The following is a 26,770-nucleotide window of genomic DNA, read 5'->3' as shown; positions in this document are numbered from 1 at the left end:
GTTTACAAAAAAGTTTCTCAAAACAATATACAATGTGATTTAAGGAATTTGGTTGTTTATTTCAATAAATTTTGTGATCGTTATCAAAATATGAATTGGTTATCTTTTTATGTTCCATAAATGAAAACGAAAATGATTTTTTCCTCTTATTTTGTAATTTCCTGATTTATAATCCTACATCTATTAAACTGATCAAATATCAAGAGTGCCTGCTAATCATATAAAAAAATGAGCGTGGCTATTAATATTTCCTTAGGCTGAACTTTTTTTGTTTTTGTTTTTTTGCCTTAACCTACGGTTTCCCGGAGAAGAATATCCGAGTAATTTGCACTTCAACTGGAAGATAAGTAAAGTCTCGGTCAATTATTGTTTTAGCTAGGATTCGAACTCGGATTATCACCAACTATTTTGTAATGGTACTAAAATTGATATAAGGAAATCTCAATTAATTGATAATGACAGAAATTGATATAAGGAAATCTCAATTAATTGATAATGTTTCGGTGTGAACACACAATGACAGAGTACAATTGCAGGAAATAAAATTGCAGGAAAATAAGGATAGTAAAATGAGAGAAGAGGTTAGGAGAAGAATGTTGACATCACACATATTCCATGCCTTTTTCTCTTGGCTTTCTCTTATTTATAAGAGTCCACATTCACATTTCCTATAATGCCCCTTTCAACTCTTTGACTCATTACATATTTATCCTTAACAGGTTATTAACTAACCACCTTAGGCTAATCTAATACTGCTTATGTAGCTGCTTCAAATATTTCTTTACTCATCTGGGATTTATGTCCAAGTTAAATGGGAATAGCCTATCATATGGTGGATTTAAAGTGAAATTGTTCTTGATTGAATTGCACAAAGCATGGTGTATAAGTATCGTCATTCTGCATATCACCTTTGTGTTAGGTTCATTGCCTTTATTTGATTGGACAAGTGCAACTAAATTTAATTTATCTCCTGTTTTCTGATTTCACATCTAATTACTACATTCAAGTTACATTATATCACTTACAAAAAATAACACAACAAAATGAAGCAATCAATTTTGAAACAAGGCAAAACAAACTTCTGAAATAACATCTGTAGATAATTTAATCTTACAAGCATCATATATATATATGATCTTAAATTCATTCACTTGTAATAATTATTATGAACAAGAACATGGTTCAATTATTAAGCACTGCTGCTACTTCCATCAGTTGATCCAGGTATAAGCTCTCTCAACAAGGCCACTACCTGCAACATGCTTGGTCTTCTAGAAGGCAAATCATCGACGCACCGCAAAGTAACCTCCAAATATCTTAGCATTTCTTTCACTTCTTTCACTTCTGCTTCATTTGTTCCTCCTTGGCTCTCCAAAAGTAAATCAGTGTCAATTACTTCCATTTGTTTCCCTTCGCGCACCTTAATCTTAGCCCATCCAACCAAGTTTGTGTCACCAAAATCTTCCTTATCAGTAGGCCTTTTCCCACTAAGAAGTTCCAACATTACAACACCAAATGAATAAACATCACCCTTCGCAGTGCACCTGAAACTTTGGTAATACTCTGGTGGAACATATCCAGGTGTTCCTGCTAGTGTGCTTACACTGAGATGTGTATCAAGGGCACTTATTAGTCTTGCCATTCCGAAATCCGAGACTCTTGACTCCATTTCATTGTCAAGTAACACATTGCTTGATTTCATGTCTCTGTGTATGATGTGAGGTATGCAATTATGATGCAGAAAACAAAGTCCTTTAGCAGCACCTCTTGCAATCTTCTTCCTTTCTTCCCATGTTAAAATTCGTCGATCACGTGTCTTTATTCTTCCGTGGAGCATCTCTTCCAGGCTTCCGTATTCCATGTATTCATAAACAAGCAGCCTCTCTTCTCCTACTTTGCAGTATCCCAATAAAGGGACAAGGTTTCTATGCTTGATTTTTCCTAAGGTTTCCATCTCAGCCATGAATTCTCTATCGCCTTGGCAACTCAGACGAATGAGCTTCTTTATCGCGACACATGTTCCGTCTTTGAGTGTGGCCTTGAACACTTCACCAAAACCACCACAACCAATGAGGCTTTCTGCTGAGAAACCATTGGTTGCTTCAATCAACTGTGAGAATTTAAGCTTCCTCAGTTGCCTCTGAAATGTTGCAACATTAATGCTTAACGGCTCTTTCTCTTTATCAATTTTCCATGTTGTAGCAGCATGGCATGCTTGCAATCTATTAAGCATCTTGACTTCCTTGGCCTCTCTCCTCCTTACGCGCATCGCAATTGCCCACACGATTAAAATGCATACAGAAGCAACAGAAATAAGAATTCCCATGACAATGTTATTTGCCCATGATGCAACTGATCTTCTATGTCCTCCTCTGCTAACATCATCACTTGGATTTGATGTAGATTGGCTGTTGTCATTCTTACACTCAGGCAATGGAACGCCGCACAGACCTGGATTGTTTGCATACTGAGTGGCTGGAAGTGTACTTAGTTGTCCCCTAGATGGAATTTGACCAGTTAACTCATTGTAAGATAGGTCTATTTGCACCAAAAATGATAGGTTTGAGAATGAGTCTGGGATAGTACCCTGTAGTCTATTATGTGATGCATCAAACACTCCTAAATTTTTGAGCTGGCCAAGGGTTGAAGGGATTTCACCAGATAGTTGATTGTGAGACAACTCAAGTACCTGTAAGGCCACCATATCTCCAAATTCGTCTGGTATTTTTCCGCGAAGCTGATTGTAGGAGAGATCAAGATACTCCAGAGTCTGGTATTTTGTAAACAAGCTGAGTACAGGACCAGAATAAAGTCTTGTGAAATCACAAGACCTCAATGATGCTACCTGTGAGAGCCGTTCGGATCGGATTCCTGAGAATTCCAGCAAACCTCCAACTCCTTTACACGAGTTTCCGACATTTCTTACAAACACCAAAGTGTTTCCGGAAAGAATGCCAAACAACGATTTTGCTCCTTGCTGCCTTCCAAGTCTAGGAGGGATCTCTCCTGTGAGTTTGTTGCTGTTCAAGTCCAACCACACCAAACTGTTGCAATTTCCTAGCTCTGATGGTATCTCACCTGTAAAACCGTTGTTTCCAAGCTGCAGAACAGCTAACCTTGTCAAAAGTCCGAACTCTCGCGGTATTTCGCCCGTGAGCTCATTGCTTGTCAGTGATATCCATTCAAGATTGCTGCAGTTGAACAACTCAGTTGGAATTCCACCACTAAGGTGATTATTATTCAATATAAGATCCTTAAGATTCTTACATTGTCCCAACTTTGGTGGAATTTTTCCTTCCAAACCATTGAACCATGCTATTAGCTGCTCAAGATTCTCAAGCTCTCCCAACTCATCAGGAATTGAACCATTGAGATAGTTCAAACTAAAATCAATAGTCTTCAATTGTGAACACTTTGACAATTCAGCTGGAATTTCCCCTTTTATGAGATTATCTGGCATTCTAAGCTCCTCAAGTGAACCTGCACCTGGACACAAATCTCTAGGGATGGATCCATAAATTTTATTTGAACTAAAATCCACAATCCTCAATTTTTTCAATGAAGATATTGAAGATGGAAATTTCATAGAAATAGCATTATTTCCCAACCTAAGTTCCTGCAATGATCCGAGGCTCCGAATTACCGACTCAGGTAATTCACCTGTCATGTTGTTGTTGGAAATATCAACTAGTTGAAGCCAAGTACAAGAATTGAAACCAAATGGAATTGAACCAGTAATATTGTTGAAAGAAAGTTTAAGTTCTAAAAGAGAACCACAAACATTTGCCAATTCAGAAGGGATCCAACCAGTAATTTGATTGTGTGAAAGATCCAAAGACTGTAATTTATTCAATTGGCCTAAAGCCTTTGGAATTCCACCAGAAATAAAATTGCTTGCTAAATTCAAACTCTTAAGGCTTGTGCAATTTGATAAAGAAATTGGAAATGAGTCTGATAAATTGTTTCCTGATAGATCAAGTTGCAACAATGATTTACAATCAATTTTGATATCAGAAATTGAACCTGTCAAATTGTTGAAAGATAAATCAAGGGTCTGAAGCTTATCAGAATTTTGTATAAAGTTATCAGGAATAGGACCTGTAAGATTGTTGTAAGAAAGATTTACAACAACAAGATTAGGACAGTTGGAGAATAAATTTTCAGGAACAGGACCTAAAACTTTACCAAGGAATAGATCAAGCTGTGTTATACTATATGGTAACTTAAGCAAGGAAGTGGAATTTACAGAAAATGAATTAAGAGAAAATTTCAAAACAGATAACATATCTAAAGAAGATAAAGGATCAAGAGAAATAGTTCCAGAAACATCATTGTTTCCACTAACTTCAAGACCAGTGACTCTTCCAAGGGTGCAAGTCACACCATCCCATGTGCATGGGTTGGTTTTTGAATTCCAACTTGATAAAGCTCCATTTGGATCTTTCTGAATCAATTTTTTGAATGCAAGAAGAGCCTTTGCATCAGTTTTGATAGAAGAACCTGTTGCAGTTGCTTCAGCAGTACTAATAGGAAACAAAACTATGATCATGATCATAAGGAGGGTTAAAGTGAGATGAGGTAAAAGCTGAAGTGGGTTATTCTCCATTGAGAAAATTATCAAGCTTGTAGAAAGAGAGAATTTGCAAGGAAATATAGTGAGTGATGAGTGTGGAAAGAGGAGTGAAAGAAAGAGAGAATGAGTGAGTAGTATGATGAGAATTTGTTGTGGGAAAAAACTTTGTGAAAAGAGGGTTGCTTTATGTGTTTTTATAAAATTCAAAGGAGGGAAAGTGAGAAGAAGGAGAATAAGTTTGTGTGGTGGGTATTTTATGTATAGTATATACTATTATACTATACTCGTTGCTTATTTTATAATTTTGATCCACTATACTATACTTTTCATTTTTGTGCTAAAAAGTCCACCATATTTGGAATTTCAGTCCATATAAATTAAATGTATATTTAGATAGACATGAATGTGCAGTTGGAATTTGAATAAGAATGTACATTTTTGAGTTTCGACAAAATTATAATATTAACATAATTTTGTCAAACTAATCACCAATTCAAACACACGACTATGTAATTTAAGTAAAGATTATTTTAGTGAAAGAACAAAATCATTTAGTATTAAGATGAGTCCCAATTTTACTTAGATCACTTAACCATTTAGATTAAGGTTGGATCTCTATATATATAAAAACTTAGTATGTTGGAAGAGTTCAGCTCATTAAATAATTTTTTTTCTTGAACGGATTAGTCTTTAGATGTGCATCAAATATTTTAGTTTACCAACTAAAACCAAATAAATAGTGAGAATAGATATGGAAAAAAATAGAGAATTTAGTGATGGAATGATATGACTTTTGGTCAATGAAAGGGGGCCCACAGACAAAGGTCTGTCTTTATCTAAAGATCGGCGCAATAGAAAGAAGAACAAAAACCTGAGACATTAGTCTGTGCTTGATCCAAGAGTCACTGTTTGTCAGTGAGGCGTGAGAATGTTTCCCAATTATATACTATATGGCACTGGCAACACACATAGTATAGCACTCCCTCCGTCCCGTTTTATCTGAGTCAGTTTGGTTTTTCACATAGGTTAAGAAAAATGCATAAATAAAGGGAAAAGTGAAATATATTGTATTGTGAATAATGAAAGTAGTATTAATTAGAGTTATATTGTATTGGGAATGATGAAAGTTGTATTGAAAATTGAAATGACTCGGTTATTTTGAGACACCTTTTTTTAGAAAATGGGTCAGATATTCCGGAACGGAAGGAGTACTACTTAATATCATATTGGCACCATGTGCAGCATATCTAATCGGAAAATACTTCCATGACATAGTTTGTGTGCCATTGGGGAAATCCTGGCCATTGATGTGTGTGGATGTGTGTGTGATGTGTGTGATGGCACATAAGCTATGGCACCAATGGCACATAAGCTATGGCACCAAAGTGGAGTCCTATCTAATCTGGTTGTTTTCTGACTTGAACCATTGTTTATGAGATTACACGAATAGAAACCATGAATTTTGGTCTACAATGGATCAACTTCTAATAATTGTTGGTCATTTATGAGTTTTGATCAAAACCAATTAACCTCAAAAAAAAATGTTTTTTATTAGGCAAAATTACACTTTTAGTCTCTTAACTTAATTTCAGATAACAATTTAGTTCTTTATCTTTTTTTATTTCAATTTGATCTTTTTTGTCCATTTTCATATACATCTTCAAGCTTCAAATTTAAAATTCTTATGCAAACATAGACAAAGATCATAGATTTGAAGACTGAAAGACCATAAGAAAATAAAATCATGAATTTTAAGCTTAAAAATTCATATGTAAATGGATCAAAAGGACAAAATTGAAATGAAAAAAAGATAAATGACTAAATTGTTACCTAAAATAAAGTTAAGAGACTAAAAGTGTAATTTTACCTTTTTATTATAAAAAAGACCTGATTTCAACAAAAATGTTATGCATATAATCTTTTTGTGTAAATCAAATCTGATAAAATCACATTAATGAACGACCATTAAGATATACATGTATTTCATACAATAGAAAAAAGAATTGATAAATATTAGAATTAGTTTTATTAACACAAGTCTCTTCGTGTTTGCAACTAACAATGGTGAAACAATAGACATGGTGAGTAATGATAATATTTTATTTTTATTATTGTATTTTGAATTGAAATCTATTGACTGGCCTTCAACACTCAAATTGAGAGTTTAGACAAAATTAAAAGACTTTAAAAAAAAGAAAAAGTTAATAAGTACTTCCGAAATACTTTTTAAAGACCATAAATAAAGTAGTAAATATTTATAAAAAATGAATGCAATCAATACATTAGAAATACTTATTTTAAAATTAAATAGTGCACTGAAGCACTCGTTAACAAGATCCATGGAGGAAAATGAATGGAGGACGGGAAATTCCCTCACCAAGATTATCCATCCCTAACTGGTCATGGATATTTCATAACTAAAACATGATTATTATATAGAAAAATGATATTTGAACATCTATTTTTCAACAACTTTTGTGACAACTCTCTCTCATACTCTCATTATACTTTTATTCTCTCTCTTCCTTTTTCTCTCTCTATTGTCATTGTCCAATAGAAAGAGAGAGAAAAGGTTGTCACCAAAAGTTGTTGGAAATTGGTTGTCAAAATATCACTCCTCTATTATATAAGAAGAAGAAAAAAAACAAGTAAAAAGAATTGTAAGTGTTTTATTGAGGGCCCCACGTGTTGAATTTGAAGGTAAAGTCATGATAGTGTGTTATTATGGTTGAATGTTTCCGGGGAAAATAATATAGCTAGAGTAAACGGAAGTGAGCCCCACCACCATGAAGCAACATCAATTAGCTCAGTGTTAATGGCATGGGATGTGATGATGTTCCCTCTTGTGCATTTCTCTCTCATTCTTCCTTTGCAAGCAGGGGCAGATGCCATTACATGTTATTATCAAAATATATCAACTATTAACTCTTGAAATAGTGACTTGGTTCAATCCATCCTCATATTTAAAGTTTTTAACTTTTTAGCTGGGTTTGGGGACCATATTTTACTTTACACACTAATTATCAGATTCTTCAACTAGTGAATCCCTGTTGAGTTGTTATGAATCACCAAATTAAGATTTTGTGTCTACAAGACTACAAAGTGGTTTATTTTTTTATGGTAAAGAATTGAATCCCTAAGTTATTTAATCCAACGTCTCTTTTAATTAGGGCACAAACTCTACAAAGTGGTTTATTTTTTTATGGTAAAGAATTGAATCCCTAAGTTATTTAATCCAACGTCTCTTTTAATTAGGGCACAAACTAGTATGTTAGAAAAGACATTTAATAATGTATTACTTTTACAATAGCTTTTACTTAAGATCAATTCGGATGTTAGTGCCCAATCGAAATGGAACCTAGAAAACATTTGCAAGGTGCCTATATCCAAGAAGGAAACACATTTTTCTTCAAGTTGAGTTGGAAAGTGGTTAATGCCTAAATGAAGAGTTCTAAAATGAGTTTATAACATTAACATGCAGTGAAAAAAACTGAGTCTATTGGAGAAGCTCCAAGTCATGAAATGGTGAGTTAAAGGACACCTAAAACATTTCATATTGCATATCCAAAAACAATTACAAGTTGGTTTGATGAATTGTAAAAACTATATCAGTTGGTGTGAACCATTTCATTGAATGAAATTAAATATTGAAGGTCGAACACTAACTTTTTTGTTGATATATTATAAACTCTCGAAGGTACTAAACATGGTCCTGTGAGTATTGGAAAATGTTCTTTATTTTTATATGAAAAGGTACAAAAATAGTTTAGGTTATAAACGTTTGTTTGAAGGACATCATTAAATAAAAGGTGAATGGGATAAGACGAATTAGATGAGAGTATGGTATAATACACGTACATGATACTTTTTTTTATCATATCATAAGTCTCAGACGCATGAGATAAAAAATTATATAGCACTTAATTCTACTTTTATCTACGTATTATATTGCATAAAGTTGAACTAGACTTTGCATAAATAGGCTCAAATGTTCCATAAATTCAAGATTTAAGTCTACCATTTTATTTTTATCCATTTTGCTTATTTAGAAGTCGAGAGTGTCTTTATGAATCGATGTGCAGCATTACGTCACCAGATTTGTATGCTCCGCCAAGAATTCCAAAGCTTGCTTTGTTCGTTATCTACTAGTACAGAAGATTGTTCTCTCTACCTCAGCACACTCGATCTAACACGCTTCAATCATGATAATTATGAAGGATTGCATTTTGACCGTGAGAATTTGATGTTGAGTTCTACGGTGCAGTCACCTAAATAATTTTTCCAAAAAAGTCAAATTTTTTAAATCAGTTGATCAAAAACCGGCTTAAAAAGTTTAAAAATAAATAATGAAACATTGGTATCTTAGAAATCCAAAAAGAAAATTTATCCTCCAACCTTGGTGCTTGTGTCCAAATTACCAAGATATCCCTATAGTAAAAGCCCAAATTAGATGGTGCAAAGAAACAGCCAAATACTATCTAAAAGAATATTTTGATTATTTTCTTTTTAGATATTATGTAGAAATGTATTGTGATTTAGAAAATGGACTCAAAAGATTAGCTAGATAAAAAATGGATGGTCTTATAAATCCATTTGGAAAAATAATACCACAACCATTTATACTAAATCCTAGATATCATGAAATAACTAGAGTAAAATATGCAAATATATCATCAAAGTATATTCCAGTATTAAACCGTCATAAAGATTTAGACGTCTTAGATTTAGATTGCAGCGCAGACGCAACAAAGGAATTAAGAACATGGTACCGTAATAATATGGTAACCATTCAAATAGATCCACAATTAAAAGCTTTTGGATCAAAAGATATCTTTAATTACCTCAAAACTAAAACCACAGGAAGTGTTTGGAATTTTCTTTCAGAAGATCCAGACCCAGATTTACCTGAAAAAAATTCAGATGTAACTACTTATGTGTTTGGAGAACTAAGAAAGGAATTTCTTGGATTCGATTCTGATGATGGACAAAGTGATCTTGAAGCAACTAACATTCATAAAATCTTTAATTTGAGAATTTGTGATATGTGCCAAATAGAACCATTCATTTGTGAATTTCGAAAATATTACTATTCAATACACAAAAACAAAAGAACTGAATATAACCTTCTTGGATTATTTTACAATAAACTTCCACCAATAGTAGGTGTAAAAATAGAAGAGGTTTTTCAAGAAAAACTTAAAAATGTTATGGGAATGGAAAATACCCTAGGAGCTAGAATAACTGCATTAAGACAATGGGTGTCTGAACAATGCATGAACAAAATTGCTAAAAGAGAAGCAAAAATAAACCTTTGTTGTGACAAACTCCAAGATAAAGTAGGTAACTACGGTTGTAATAAATCTAGAAGAAAAAGGAAAAGGAAAATCTTTAGAAAAATTGATCGATCAGAATACAAAAGAAAAAAGAAATTTCCAAAGAAATTTAACAAACAAAAATATTTTAGGAGAAAGAAAAAATATCCTAAAAAGAATTCATGTCCTAAAGGAAAAAAACATGTACATGTTGGTTGTGTCATGAAGAAGGACATTATGCAAATGAATGTCCTAAGAAGAAAGATTCTAAAAAAGAAACCTTAAAATTAATTTGGTAAGTAGGTTTCGAACCAATAGAATCAGACATAGACTCTGATGAAAGTAGTATTTTTGAATATACTACTGAAGAAGAATTTGAAGAATGAGTAGGAAAATCCTAAAAAATGGAAATCCTAATTCAACATTTATTCAAGTTATCTTGAATAAAAAGAAAATCATGGGTTACATTGATACTGGTGCAACTCTATGTTTTGGAAGAAAATCTATATCAAAAGAATGGATTGCACTAAAAAAACCAAAAGAAATAATAATTACTGATAAAACAAAACATAAGATATGGTTTGTTTTAAAAAATACTTTCATAAAAATTGAGGATAAATATTTTTATATAAGATCAATTTATGAACATGATTCTGGAATAGATTTGATAATAGGAAATAACTTTTAAAAGTTATATAATCCTTTTATTCAAGAACTTGATACTATAACATTAAAATGGTTTAACGTAAATAATCCAGAAGAAAGTAAACTTGTTACAACAAACATTATAACAAAAAATGAAATTTTAAGGGCAATAATAGAAAATCTCAATGTACTTAGATGTATGTGGGATAAAAGAAAGTTTTACTTAACAACTGAACAAAATCTAGAACATCATCTAAACCAAGTTTGTTCTGAAAATCCATTAGATTCTGCAGTAAATAAGATACAAGATTTAATTGCCATAAAACTTAAAGACCCCAAAAAAGAAGTTAAGGTCTTATACAAAATCCCTTATTCCTCTGATGATAAGAAAGAATTTAAAAAAGAAATAGCAGAATTATTAGAAAAAGGTCTAATAAGTGCTTCTATTAGTCCACATTCAGCGCCAACTTTTTATGTCAGAAAACACAATGAGATAAAAAGGGGAAAGGCTCAAATGGTAATCAATTATAAAAAACTTAATAATGCAACTATAAGTGATTCTTATAAGTTACCAAGAAAAGATTACATTTTTGAAAAAATACGAGGATGTAATTGGTTTTCATCCCTGGATGCAAAATCTGGATATTGGCAGTTAAGGTTATCAGAAGAAACAAAACCATTAACAGCTTTCAGTTGTCCAGAAGGACATTTCGAATGGAATGTTTTACCATTTGGTTTAAAACAGACACCATCAATATATCAAAGGTTTATGGACAATACTCTAAAAGGTCTTGATCATATTTGCTTTGTATATATCGATGATATTTTAATCTTCACTAAAGGAAGTAAAGAGCAGCATGTCAAAGATGTTATGACTGTTTTAAACAGAATAAAAGATAGAGGTATTGTTCTATCCAGAAAAAAGTCAGTACTCTTGAAACAAGAAATTGAATTCCTTGGTCTTATTATAAGAGAAGGAGGAAAACTCGATTTGTCACCACATGTTCAAGAAAAAAATTTACTTTTTCCTGATCAATTAGTGGATAGGAAGCAAATCCAAAGATTTTTGGGATGTTTAAATTATATTGCTAATGAGGGATTTCTCCAAGATTTAGCAAATGATAGAAAAATTTTACAAAAGAAGATATCTGAAAAAGTGTCATGGTCATGGACACAAAAAGATACTGAGGCTGTAAAATATTTAAAAGAAAAACTAAAAGTTTTACCACAACTATACAACCCAATAGAAAATGATTTTTTGGTTGTAAATGTTGATGCAAATCAGTTTACTTGGGCTGGAGTTATGAGAGCTCTTCCTAATGGTAAACAAAAACTGGGATTAAATCTCAGTGGATATGTTGAGGATGAAACCCCACAACAATCCTATACCATTGTGGGCGCAACCCCACAGTTAAAATCAGATATCCCTAATGGGCGATCAGATATAAAATCAGTTTCGACTGATACAAAACTTGATTATTCAAGTAATAACATCCGAATTAAGGATAAAGAACTTGTTTTATGCAAGTATGTCTCAGGTTCTTTTAAAGACGCTAAAACAAGATATCATATTAATCAGAAAGAAACCCTTTCTTGTTTAAAAGTTTTAGAAAAATGGAGAATGGATTTAATTCCATCAAGATTTTTATTAAGAACTGATTCAACTTATGCTAGCGGATTTTGGCGCTACAATTTAAAAGTTGATCATAAACAGGGAAGACTTGTTCGATGGCAAATGAGCATCCAACAATTCTATCCTTATATTCAAATAATAAAATCAGAAAATAATTGTTTTGCAGATACATTGACAAGAGAATGGAGCAAGCTCTAAAAGTTCTCCAAAAAAGCTTAAAGCAGAAGGATGAACAAATAGAAATCCATAGCCAAAAGCTAAAACAGCTCTCTTCAGAGAGGGGGGAGATGGTTAAAATGATCGAAAGTTTAACTAAGATCATAAATGTTGAAACACCAACAACAACAATAACAACAGGCGAAGATCCAACAAAAAAGACTTTGAATGAACAACAAAGTTTTTCATCAACATCTTCAGCAGGTTCCATGCCAGAAGAAGATACAAAAAAGTCATGGGCGGACAAAGCCGAAGAAGAAAATGAAGAGCCAAAAAATGGTTCAGACCAACCAAACGTTGTCGTTGATCCAATCAACGAACAACTAGGGAAAAAGGTGTATGTCATCTTTGATGGTCCAATGAAGGGCATCTACAGCAATTGGGCAATTGCAAGTCTTCATATCAATGGCAAAAATGTCAGACACAAAGCTTATCCAACCATGGAAGAAGCAAAAGAAGCTTACAAGGCTTCCTATAAATAAATGGCCATTGCTAAGGAAATTGGTCAACCATCAAAAATGGAGTCAAAGAAAAAGATTTCAGTGGGATCAATAATAAATCTCCAGAAAGAGAAAAATAAACCAAAAATCCTTGATGACTTCATGGGAAAATGGAGATGGCTAGCAAACTTTAAAGAAGAACTTGCACTTGAATGTTTTTACCCAGTAAACACCAAGTATGGGGTAAAAGCTAATACAGTTCCAGGTATATCCAAGGAATTGCTCAAAGAATTCTATGACTATGGAATGCTCAAGACTGTATATTTTGAAGAAGGAGAAGGTCGTAGATTTCAAGAATTGGCTGATCTTCCAAAAGAGATTGGCGATACAACAAAAAGATTCAATGATTTTCTTGCTAAAGGAAGAGAAATATATCTCCAATTCGAACAAACCTATCCATGGTTTTTTGAAGAAAATAATTTTGTGGCTGTAAGACCAAGAACAGTCATCAAAATAGGAATTTCAAATAAAACATATCTACCTCCGAATTCAGAAAGTATTGGGTGGACAGTAGATTCGTTCATTTATCAAATGAAACATTTTTATGATAACCTTATTAGACATAGTTCTACCATTATTAATTATAAGGTCCTCTATACTACAGAAACCTGTCTTATGGTCTGTGATTCAAAGAAGAAGGTTTCAGAAGAACACTTTAAACAAACACTTCATTTTGAAGAACTGTTCTCAGGATTTGAGAATGGTCTTTACCGAATTCCAGATGAAGTACAACAGGAGTGTTGCCAATACTTCTCAAAGTACAAAGGGCACATGTGTAGATGGTGTGCAAAAAACAGAGTGTCGGCAGAAGATGACAAAATACCGACAATTTCAGTACCTAAAGATAAGGCAAAAGAAAAAGCCTAAACACGCGTCATGTAAATGACCGTAGGAATAAAGCTGTAATAGTAAACCTTATCATCTGAGTCAGATGGGGTCCACTTAGAGATAAGAATCTTATCACTTTAGGTGATAATGCGTTTTCTTTTTTCTTTGCGTGTTTTAATTGTTTTTCTTTTTTGCTGTCATGGATAAGGACATATGAACTACTTGTAAGTCCTATCCTCCTATAAATAAGAGCATCGATGCTCATTTGTAAATACGACTTAAATCAATGAAGTAAGTACCATATAGTTTGAAAAACATTGTTGGGAAAGGGCTTTGCAGGATTTAAGGTTGTCATAACCAAATCAAAAGATTTTGAAGTTTCAAATATCAATAATCGAAAGATTATTTCAAAGTTCAAAAGATCGAAAGATCATAATCATCTAACCAAAGTCAGGTACGATTTTATAATTCTCAGTATATTATAATGGAATTTAGCATGATAAAAGAAGATTCATCTGGTTTTATGGCAGATGTATTAATAGATCATATAGAAAAGGTAGATTTTACCTTAAAACCAGAAGAAAATTTCAAACAAAAAAGTATTTATCCTTTAATAAAAGAAAAACTATCTAGAGAAAACATTCTAAAATATGGAATGATGGTAGGAGAAATTGCCGTACCAATGGAATCAACAGATGGATCTGTTGTAATATCTATAATTGATAGAGAACAAATAAACGAAAGATTAAAACACTTATCGTTAGAAAAAAGACAAAAGATAGGATATATTCATATATCAACTATCCAGATAATCATAAAAAGTACTTTTATGAAAGGAATAAATTCAGAACTAGAACTTCTTATAGAAGATGCTAGAATGAATAAAAAACATTCACTAATAACCAAAGGTGAAGGAAATTTAATAGGTAGAAAAATAAAATTTGATATAAACTTACAAAAAGGCTTGAGTCTAAATGATACAGATCTGAATAGATCTTTAGTAATTCATTATAAACTAAAAGATCAAGATCTTATGAGACCAGGAAATCATCCTTTTAGTGTAAGTTATAAAATGAATTATGCACTAAGTAATTCTCATTATAGTATAGAATTTAGTGGAAAAGAAAAGATACAAATAGATGAAATATTTGCACTATTAATAAAATTAGAATCACCAATTCTAAAACCATTAAAAAGGTCAAAATCTATTATGACAATAGAAAGAACAACTCTTTTAGAACAAGAAGAAAGCACTAGTGAACCAAGATTCTTACCACCAAGAACTTCACTAGATAGTAAAAAGTTTGATAAAACTTTTAAGAATTAATAAAAAGCTATAATTCCTGGAATAACAATAAAAAGCGAGTTAAGCTTATTCAAAATAAAGCTAAAAAATCTAGCTGACAAAATAGAAAAGAATTTTCTAAGAATAGAAATGAAAAATACTCTTTGGGGAGTTCGTGACTTAATAATTCAACATATTCCATATGTGGAAGAAATGATAGAAGAATTAGAAGAAACAGAAAATATTTCTGCCCAACAAAGAGAAAGAGCTGAGACCTTACTATGGCCCGCTAAAAAATTAATTCATTTAGAAAACCTTTTGAAAAAGGTTGAAGAAAATTCCTCAAATAACTCTATCCCAGACATATAAATGCCAGGATTAGATCTTATAACAGAATTAAGATTCTTTAAGAAAAGACTAGAAAGCATAGTTTCTGAAATAGAATTTTATAATGAAAGAATTGTTTTAAGACAAGTTCTTTTCCATTCAAAAGAATTTGTAGGTTATCATATAGAATATATTGATGATTTACTAAGAGAAACAGAAGATTTAGAAAATCTTACTAATATACAAAAAGAAAGAGCTAGAACGCTCTTAAAACCATTTCAAGGGTTAAAGAAAATCAAACAAATGCTAAACGAAGTTCGAGGAAATTCCGCTGGCGATTCTGCGCCAAACCTGGTATCAGAGCCAGTAATACAACCATAAGGGATAAGAATGAAAACAAAAATAAAAATATCTTTTTTCCAAAAACTAAAGCTTTTTAAAATCGCTTTTCCAATCAACCGATTTAAAAAGACATCCACGTGGCACTCTCTTATTAGGCCACATAAGCGATTTTTCCAAAAAAATCACAAAAGCAACTTCACCATAGCAGTCCCCTACATAAAAACTGTACCTCATAATTATTCTTATTATTAGTTATCAATATGGTGACCCATTCATAATCATTCGAACGAACATAGTAAAGGGATAACTTTGGCATGTAAACTATAAAGTGAACTATTCTCACCACTTTCATAAACATGTGTGTAAAGCCTTGACAAATATTTTTTTTTAGAAATTCTTATTTTTTTTAAGAAATTCTTATTTATTCCAATAAAAAGTGGGTAGAAATTATTCGTTTGGTTTGATATTAATCAAAGTCATATTCCCTCAAAAAAAATAAATCAAAGTCATATATTTGTCTGTTTATGTAATTAATATAAATTGATGAGTGAATAATTTTGATGGATATCAACTCAGATGATTAACCCTTATCTATTTTTTTTCAATGAATAGCTTAGTTGTCACCTAAAACTATATATGTTTTACTCACACAATTATGTTGCTTATACATGCAGATATGCCAGCTTATACATGCACACTTTAGAGGACCCTTGAAGACAATTCCAACATCCAATTACTAATTATTTATTTAACTTTTTTTTTTTACAAGAATTTTTTATTTAGCTTTTAAGAAAGATATGATAAAAATAAAATTAATGATCGATCAATTAAGATTGGCTAACGATATTCATGTGAGTTTAACTCAGTTGGTAGAGATATTATATTGTATAATATATACATGAATTAGGATATGGACCTTAGACTTCTCATTTATTCACTTTAAAAAAGTAATTTCTATCAACTAAACTACTTCAACAAAAAAATTGACCAACAATGTATTAGGAAAAGAAAAAAAAGATCGACTAACAATGTAATTATATGGGGTAGACATTAGGCTTAAATAATGTACACGTACAACTATAGTCAAATCTATTTTCAATACAATTAAGGTTCCTTGTTGTAACTTGTAAGATTAAAATTAACTCCATAGATGTTATTTGAACTTAATTAATTAACTCTTGATTTTTCATGAAAGGTAGTACTATGAAAGTCGTACTTTTGCTTTCTTTTTAGGTGACTGCAACTTTGAAAATTCTAGCATGGATAAGGAATAGAGCTGATTATAATTGAATAAAGTTAATTGGTGTGCCAGTGCCACCAAGGTTCATAAACTTGATTAACTTTGACAAATAATCACAAGTTTGACCATGAAGTTCAATTTGATCAATGACACTACATACTTAGGTCTACTTATTACCTATTAGAAAAATTAATTTTGATATTTAATAATTTATAAACGATTTGTTTAATTTCAATGTTAACTTTTTTTTGGGCTACTTTTATTACAGCTTTTTAGATTTTCATTTTTTAAATAATTTTTTACAAAAAAAAAAGGTTATTATTTTTAAAAAAATCGACAAACAGAGCTCCTTATCTCTTAAAAATTAAGCTGATCGAACATTTACCCTTAATTCTAAGGGCAGTGGTAATTGAGGGAAGGGGAGGGTCCCAAAGGGGTGGGGTGGGGTGGAGCTTTTGATGCAAATAAGGAAATAGGTAAGAGTGTGACCAAATATGTCGTCCATGGCACGCCAGGGACCGACTTATAAATCACTTACTACTAATGGGATTTTTTGTTCACAGAATCCAAATCATTGATTGTGACCCAAAAGCCATATCCTCTTTTGTCTCTTCAATCCCAATATTTTCTCTCTTTTCTCCCCAATTCATGTCATTAATTTTCTGAATCTATACAACCATGAAATGAATAGCCTTTTCAAATCATAAAAAGATAATTCCCTTGGCGTGTAAGATTTGGATCACTTTAATTTGTTGGGTAAACTATTCTTTTTGGCTTATCATACATATACATCATACTCATAATGGTATATTTATAGCTTTGTTTTTGGACATGATAAACATTCGTTTTATGTATAGTTGCTTTATGTTTGTTTTATCTCCTTCAATTATTGCTTAAATTCAAGTTGACTTCCTTTTCCTCTGTTTGAAATTTTTACAAAAGAATACATAGATTGATAAACAATTGGTAATGGTAATTATATTCTCTTTTTTGATTAGAAGTTTTGAACAGTAAATCAATCCTATCAAAATATTTTTTTAAAAAATTAATAATAACCCACTTGGGTTGGCCCGACCCGGTGGTAATGTTTGGGACCTGGAAGTGTGTTCCTCTTCGAAGTCTCAGATTAGGTTCTCCCCGGTGCTAATTTAAGTGGGCTAATTTAGCTTTTTCAAAAAAAAAAATATTAATAATTGATTGAGCTAGATTTACTTGTTTACAGACCAATTTTTATTTATTTCCAAAAACTAAAAATAAAACACGATTCACTTTAAGCCAATCTAATAATTTGAGTTGAACGCTGAACATGATAGTGAATTAGTGATTCAGTGAAGCATGCCAAATGAATAGAGGAAAAGTAATTTAATCTCAATCTTTAATTTAGTTATAGACAGATTAAACTCCTAAGTTGTTTTCGGTCAAATGCTCATAAGCTGTACATTTTGGAAGTAAGTTTAGATTAAGATAAAAATACTCACACAAAAAAATAAACCAATTTGATGTTATGCGTTGAAGATCAACGGTTATATACATACTTGCTAGAAAGACTAACTACACGTGATGTTTATCAATTTGGAATGAAATATGGAGTTCAAGTTCCTTACAAAAAATTATCCTTACATAAATTTAAGCAATCATAAATATGTGTACAAGAGAGCCACAACTTGTGTGAGAATACATAAAATTTCCCGATAATGGATACACTCTCCGGTCACTATTATAAGCAAAACTTTATATTTTAGATTCATTCAATTAGTGATGAAGTACCATGGATCACCTGAGTTCCTTTTTGTTTTGTTTCCCTTTCTTGATTTTAAACATGCTTACTAAATTATCCAAGACAAGAAGTAGAGTTGAGGTGCATACTTTATAGAGTCAAGAAAATACCAATAAAAGCCAGATATACAAGTCTTGTAAACACGTGATTTTAATTCTTGTATGTTTGGATGAACAACGAGTTTGACAAATTATAGACATCATGATTTTGTTGAAGTTAAAAAGTGTAACTATTCTCAAAATCAAGTTAGTTCACCCTAATTTTAAAAAATGCACTAAATATAATAATTTGCGATTAGGGTTCAAAATTTTAACGAGCAAGTGATGGGAATTTTCTTTCTCCTAAGTGAGCAAAAAATGTACCAGTAACTATCTAAATGAAAATAGTCACTGTAGTTTCTTGCGCTGAAGCAATTTACAAATAAAAGTTGGTTCTTTAGGCAGTCCTTATGATGGCCTTTTCATATATGTGATACCCTACAAGAGGTGAAGAATCATTAATTTGCTTTACTTTAACCCTTTGGCCATAAGTATCACTTTCTTAGGGCACGTATAAAAGAAGCAAGTGACGGAAATAGTGTTAAGAAACAAAAAAACAAAATAAAAAATTTGTGACAAGTTGACAATAACAATGGTGGCAGGGATTGCTGGCCATTTAAATTTTACATTGACTTCTTGCCTCAATCCCTATAGTTGTAAGTCCTAATCCCTATAGCTAATAGTTAAATAAAATAGAAATTCCTTATTAGTATTTTTCCAATCTTATTAAAACAATATTTATTTAAAACAAGTAGTCTTAGATGAATTGTAAAGAAAATGTTGTTAGTAGAAAAGTCATGGTTTGAAAACAAAATGTCACTAGGGTTTTTGGTATAATGAGATCGAATAATACTCCTGCATAGATTCTAAATTCAAATTCGTTACTTCCATTATACTAAAAAAAAAAAAGCATTTTTTTAAGGAAAAAAAAACAAACATTAACCCAATTTTGATCCCCTCCGGCGATTATGTACCTCTATTTCTCCAATAGCAAAAGCATATCTGAAATACATTGAATTGCTCATAGTTGCAGTTCTTATCACTTAATTTCTTATCTGGTTCTCCACAATCCAAAAGAGGTATCATGATTCGGGCGTCATAATTTTGGTCCAAGCATATATATTTCAAATCTTGTATTACGACAACGATTTTCACCTTAATAGTAATTTGTTCAGTAATTGTCTTAATTCAATGTAAATACTTGCATATTGAATTTTCATCATCATAAACAAACAGAAATATTAATTAGTACAATCTACTTCAAAATAAATTCAGTAACTACAGTAATAAAACATTTAAACCCCATGGTTCCAAAATCTACCTTAAGTGTCAAGCTTGTGCAATTAAAGAGCAGAAATAACATGACACTAATATGGATGAGTCAAAGCTTCTGTTGTTATCAGGTACACTATATAACCTACTTTATGACAGAAAAAAGGAAAAGAAATTCATAGACCTTCTCTCATTAACTAACAGAAACAATATAAACTTACCAAAACATTCAACCACAACTACTCACACTTGATGGACCGGTATATGTGGCGGACAAAGAGCAGGGAGGCACGGAAACCTACGCTACCGAGCATGAGAAAGAAGCCATAGCAGATGCAGGCCATGTAGCCAAAGAAGAACGAAGTTTGCATAAAACCAGACATATCTGATCTTGCGTAGTAATAATACAAGCAGTAGCCGTAGATGAATAAGCCAGTTGATCCACCACAAAGAAAAGACCTATGGAAACACAAACAATATCAATCTCAGGAAGAAAACTCACTCCCATGTCAACACAATTGAGGTAAATGCACAGACTAGAAACAATGTATGAATTGCCTCTACTTTCAAACAAAATAGAACATCAGTTAGTAATTGAAAAGAGAAGTAAGCAATAATAAAATTGGACAAACATTTCACATCTCAGGAAGAAAAAAAAAAACTGTTGGAATTTAGAAATGCTATGATTGGCTCTAAAATAACATTTCGATACATGAGCTCATATCAACAGGCATAAGCTCAAACTTAAATTTGGGTCAGTGAGCCTATGATCAGAAACCCCAAGTGGCAGGCCAAGGCCTCAAGTCCCCCCATGTTTTTCTTTTGTGTTGTTTGCCCCTTGAGTAATTCCCTTATCCAAATTCACTTTACTGTCATTGGAAATTTCTGGATTTGCCCATGGGTTCATACCATGGCCCTACCCTTATACTAAGCTAAAAATTAGTTAGGTTTGGACTTGGCTTACATTAGAAGCCCACATACAGAACCAAAGAATATCATTCAAAAGAGATTCAAAGCAAAATATGTTTTATATTAAGATATATGATTAGTATCCACTTTACACACAACTGATGTATAAAATATATGGGAAAAATGTATAAATAGCAACCAGAGCCAATTCTCACTAGACAAGGTTAACTACAAGAATATAATGATGCTATAAATTCCTATCCTGAACCTTACTAAATATGGGTCATTTAAATCCAAATCTGTTAACAGTTTTAATTAGATTCTCCGGCATTTAATCTACCCTTCTTATGGGTGATTGTAAAGGTCATTTGGCCATCTTACTTTCTCTAATTATTTCATTCCTAATCTTGTCTTATGTGATTGATTACCCACACATCACAACATTCTTATATCTGCCACACAAGGCTTACTTTTGTGTTGCCTCTTTAAAACTGATCCTTAAGTCGCTTATTCATTCAGAATGAAAATTTGAAAGGAAGAAAGGAGAGAAAAAAGGATAACTTCACTATTGCTGGGTCACAAATTGGAGGAAAAACCAATCACATAAACTCCCTAACCTACACTCAAGGCTTTCAAACAAATCTCCAAAATCTGGTTAGATGTATCAATGTTTAAAAATCTGGACCGGTTGAACCGGGAAGCAGCCTGTGCGCTGGTTGGTTCAAACCCATTTGAACCGTAATCCAATTAACCAAATTGAACCGCTAATTGAACCAGTTTTTTTTTTTACTTTTGTTTATTTATTAGTCATCCAGTTCAACCATCACCCCGAAGGTCTAGCTGGTTTGATTTTCAAAACATTGAGATATACATCACCAAAACTACAGGCATTGAAGTAGCAACATGAATGAATTATGCATCGTACATGTCACACTTTATGGAATTAGCATCACCTTGAATACATGCTCTATTTGGTGGATTTAAAGAATGAAACATAAATTGCACAAAAATGATTCTTTATTCATTCAGCACACATGCTCCTTGATGTTGAGGGAGCCCAATTAACGACATGAGAAGAAAGAGATGAGTGGAGAAAAATGAAGAAAATGAACAATTTTACTATTAATTCTCATTATGATTTCATATTTATTTCTATGATCTTATTCTAGGTGTTTCAATATTCTATTTAGAAAATATGTGAATATGAATATAGTACAGGTTTTATATAGAATTTTGTAAACAAAAAGTGAAGATAGAAAATTTATTTCTACAGTAGTAAAAATATAATAAGCTTAACCCCCCCCCCCCCCCCCCCCCCCCTACATAGAGTCGAAGACAATTTTGTTTAACCTAACAGACCATGTGATAACTAATTAACGGCCGGCACAGATGATATGTAGTAAAAAAAAAAAGAGAAAAATCATATCTCGCACCATACAAACTCAAAAATAAATATGGTGAAAGGTGGCAAATGCAGTGCTATTCAGTATGAATAGCAAACTGCACAAAACACAAAAACAGATGTAGCTGACTTTATTGATTTAAAAAATAGAAAAATCCAAAATTCGATTATACTGGAAAAAAACACATCATTCATGTTTCTTACAAGTTTGTACAACAACGCATTTTCCATAAGATAAGTTACATACCTCCACCACCATTCATGATCTTCTGCAGCAAGTTGAAAGTATGTCAAAGCCACAGTGATGAAAGCAGTGACGATCAACAGAATAATAAAGACGATGAAGAGTATGCTGTAGATAGTGTAAATCCTGTGGCCCCAGACACTAGCAAAAATGTAGTACAGCTCTATGTAGATGGCACTGAATGGGAGAAACCCTGCCATTGCCATCTGGGGAATGGTGCTCCTGTACCAAGGAAGAGGTGGAATTTCTCGGGGATATTTAGTAGTGCGGACAGGTGCTTGGAACTCTGTTTTGCTATTTTTACCTGCAATTCCACCTAACACAAGTAATGGCGAAGTTACCAGCGTCCATATTAGGACTATCACGCAAATTGTGCCAAAAGGAAGGGCAGCAGTTGCACTATAAGCGATTGCAACTGTGTTAAGGAAGCAGAACATAAGGAAAAGAGGGCCACAAAAGAGGCATCCTGTCAGCAATAAGTTTCTAACCTGTCAAACAAGAAAATAAACGTGTAAATGTAAGTATAACTCTAATTCCATTTCACAATCAAACAGTAATGCAAGCAATTCATATGTACCCAATTAGTCCCTTCAAGTTGAATATAGAAGGAAGTGGCAGTATATCCAGCAATTCCAGATGTGAGAGCATATATGACCACGAGTGCAGTAAATAAAGCTCCTCGGTTGTAGGGATAGAATACACCAACCAGTGCAAGCATAAAAATGAAGATTGTGCTGCACAAGAAAAAATTAATAGAAAATGATTGTGTGCGCTCAATTTTATAACCTTTAAAAAAAAGCTTCAACAATGAAGGGAAAAAGATGAATCAGAAGATTCTTACAGAGTGAATAACTGAGTGCCGGAACCAAGGGCAGCTGCAAATATGGACTTGAACTTAGGAAACCGGAAAACATCGCCGTGAATGTACTTCCATCCTGTCTCCTCTTGATCATCAGCAGCTTCCTCGTCTTGAGCATATCTGGTGAAGATTACAGCAGATAAAAATGAAAAACGAGGAAAAAATAGATTAATAGACCAATGTTCTATATAGGTGAATAGGATGACAATATGCTGAATGAAGAGCAAGCAAGTCATACTTCATAAAATCATTCTTCAAGACACGCATGAGAATGGTTGCCAGGAAACCAGTCAAAAGAAGAACCGTCACACAGGAGTTTATGATGGAGAACCAGTGAATCTCCAAGTGATGTGGAAGAGAAGAAGATTGAGAGTATTTTTCCATTCTCTTCTCAAAAGGAATATCAGTTTCCTTCCATTTCACTGTGTACATAAACTCAACATCCACTTCCCTGTCCTCAGTCAGGTCAACCACAGAATGAGGGTCCATACGGGCACTGATTTCAATCACACGATCTTTGTTGTACAGAACATCAAACTGAATGTGCTTGTAAAGAAAATATTTATACTCGCTCGGGTCTGCCTTTCCTTCTTTGTCAACAGTTCCAATAAATCCCCAGATTGGCAAGTCATCGTAATACATTTGGAAATAATAGTCCTTTTTAACTGCCTCTCGGAACTGATTAACTTGCTCCCTTGTGAGCGTCTTCTTGCAGACAACCGTAGAGTCTTTCTCTTTTTTAAACTTAAGTTCATAAGGAGCACTAACAAGGCGATCTCCATTCAACACCTCACCAAGCGCTTCAGTCTTTTCTTTCTCATGACCTGGCATTCGGACACACTCATTTTAGGTTAGTATATATTAAAAATTCATGAAAGTACATAAAATTATAAAATGCACTAAACAGAGCTGCAAATTGACATTTTCTTTGTTCAGAGTTCAACGCTAATAAGAATTTCATCAAATAAAAAAATAATAATATTAATCCGTGTTGTCAATTGCAGATAGTAGAAAATAGTAGTTTGTTCAACTCCGCTACTCTACAGTGTTATAACGCCTCTGTAGCAGTTATGTGACAACACTTCGTACTAAATAGCATATCGTAAATTAGTAGCGATTTGTTTAAATTCTATAGCTGCTGTTTGACAACACTGGTATTAATAGCAAGATGTTTAACTAGAAAGGAAAACCATTGGACTATAATTTACATATTTATGATATATCGATTGCCAAAACTGAAACAAATAACAATCAACCAAGTAATCAACCAAACAAGAGTTAATTAAACTAAATGAGAAAAATGGCTAGCCACACAAAGTAGACTAAAAATTTACGGGCTAAACAAAGTTCAAAGGCAAGTATTCATCAGAATAAATTGAGATGCGTTAGAATGTATCCAGATTCGCATTAGATTCATGTCTAAAATAGATATGCAATGATTTGTATAGATTGGATTCATTTTTCTATTGAAGCGAGGTACCACTTGCATGTGTCATAAGTTACAGACAACCAGGCCCATTACAACAGTCAGAAGAATGACAAAGACTCGTGAAAGTAAAAGCACTTCATGCTAACCAAAATCATAAGAGGACTGCAATAACATACAACGCCACTAGAGGTTTCTGGTATAAAATGCATTAAACAGAGCTGTAATGATATTTTATTTGTTCAGAGTTCAACACTAGTAAAAATTCCATCAAAAAAAAAAAAAAAACTCAATCCAATCACACAAGGCAGAAAATAGTTGTTTGTTCAAATTCCACTATGCTATAGTCAGTATTTGACAACATTTCGTACTAAACAGAGTATCGCGAATCAATACCAATTTGTTCAAATTCAGCTAGGATAAACTGTTATAGCTAGTATCTGACAACACTGATATTAATAGCAAGATGTTTATCCGAAAAGGTAAGGCATTGATCTACACGAATTTACAATAAATCCATTGCCAAAACTGAAACAAGTGACAATCAACAAGTAATCAACCAAACAAGATTTAAATAAACTATGTATGCATGAGCTTCATGAGGTACCACACATGATGATTAGATAATAATAGTAATAATTTGGAGTGAAGCAAATTAATAATGAAGTTATTTAAATGAAGCAATAAATAAGAAAAACTGAAAATTTACCTGTTACACAGAATGGAAGGTCAAGGTAACGATACGTTTCACTGAAATCAAACAAACAAAAAAATAAATGAGAAAATAAAAAACAATATAATACTAGATCATTAATATGGCGTTGACATGGAAGGTGAATTTGAAGAAAAAAAATAAGATTTTGACGATGACCCAAAATTGAAAACGGTGGAAAACAGAGAAATGAGAGAAATTGAAAAGAGATCGGACCTGGGATTGTGAAAGGGACCGACTTTATTGGCGTAAAGAGGAACGGCATCGCCGTCGCTGTAACGATGATCGGAGGCATCGGATCTGACGCGAGTGGCAGCGAGAAGAGAGATCAGCAGGTGGATCCATAAGACACTTCTTCCCATTTTCTTCTCTTCCTTCTTTCCTTCTGTGTCAGATTAGATAGATAATAATACGAACAAGAAAGAAACAAAACAAGTGTGTGTGTGTGTGAGAGCAATTTTTATTTTGAGTCAAAAATAATAAATAAGGAAATTTAATATCTCACCAATTTATTTATTCATTCAATGCAATTTTTTTTTTCTTTGTCAAAAAAAAAAAATAACCAATTTTTTACTTTAAAAAAAGTAAGCCTTTGTCTTTTTCCTTTTACTATACTTTAGCTGGTATGTTAACTTTATCTCTTCAAATAATTACTAGTATTTGGACCCGTGCGATGCACGGGAAGTTGATTATCTCATTAACTAATAAATAAGGTAATTTTTATGGCATTGATAAAAAAAAGATAATTATTTGGTTTATATGCTCTCTATTTCCTTTTTTGGAGAAGTAAAACAAATCTTTTTTATTTATTACCAGATCACACATTTACATTACTATCTCTTTCTCTCAACTTGCCTTGCATCAATGTCTCAATGTTGATGAAGAACAACAACTAGGTATTTGGATGGTTGCTAAATGTCTAAAAGGTATCCCTGGAACACAAAGTCTTGTGAATTGTAATCACTTTAAGGAGTTCCCTAAAAAAAAAAAATCACTTTAAGAAGTTGAAACAAGACCAAAATAAAATTAAATTGCTAACATTGGAATTTCAAATTAAATGTGATTTACTTGGCCCACAAAATTCCTGAGTTTTTTAATGGAACCATTTTCTAAATGAATTGAGAGGATGGAAATCCCATTTTCTTAAGTTGATGTTAAGTGGTTAAAACTTGATTAATTTTCATCATTGTAAAACAATAGAAAGCAATATATTCAAAAGAAAGATGAAAG

At 32.5% G+C, this 26,770-nt stretch overlaps 2 protein-coding genes across 2 annotated transcripts; both read right to left on the bottom strand.

The window, feature by feature from the left end:
• Positions 1 to 1,056: 1,056 nt before the first annotated feature.
• On the bottom strand, positions 1,057 to 4,742 carry BRL2 (BRI1-like 2). The gene has a single exon (XM_085704701.1). The coding sequence runs from the start codon at positions 4,604 to 4,606 to the stop codon at positions 1,190 to 1,192; it is 3,417 nt and encodes a 1,138-aa protein (XP_085560827.1). The 5' UTR covers positions 4,607 to 4,742; the 3' UTR covers positions 1,057 to 1,189.
• Positions 4,743 to 19,929: 15,187 nt separating this feature from the next.
• Positions 19,930 to 25,990, bottom strand: LOC146932971 (transmembrane 9 superfamily member 3). Its single transcript, XM_085704700.1, has 7 exons — positions 25,757 to 25,990; positions 25,538 to 25,578; positions 23,641 to 24,226; positions 23,385 to 23,522; positions 23,121 to 23,277; positions 22,547 to 23,031; positions 19,930 to 20,447 (listed from the first exon to the last, which is right to left on the bottom strand). The coding sequence occupies exons 1-7, from the start codon at positions 25,900 to 25,902 to the stop codon at positions 20,228 to 20,230; spliced, it is 1,773 nt and encodes a 590-aa protein (XP_085560826.1). The 5' UTR covers positions 25,903 to 25,990; the 3' UTR covers positions 19,930 to 20,227.
• Between the last annotated feature and the right edge of the window lie 780 nt (positions 25,991 to 26,770).

Source organism: Medicago sativa, chromosome 4 (assembly GCF_051527215.1).
Source record: "Medicago sativa cultivar Bolivia chromosome 4, Bolivia_mono, whole genome shotgun sequence".
NCBI lineage: Eukaryota > Viridiplantae > Streptophyta > Magnoliopsida > Fabales > Fabaceae > Medicago > Medicago sativa.
This window is presented reverse-complemented; position numbering and strand designations above follow the sequence as displayed.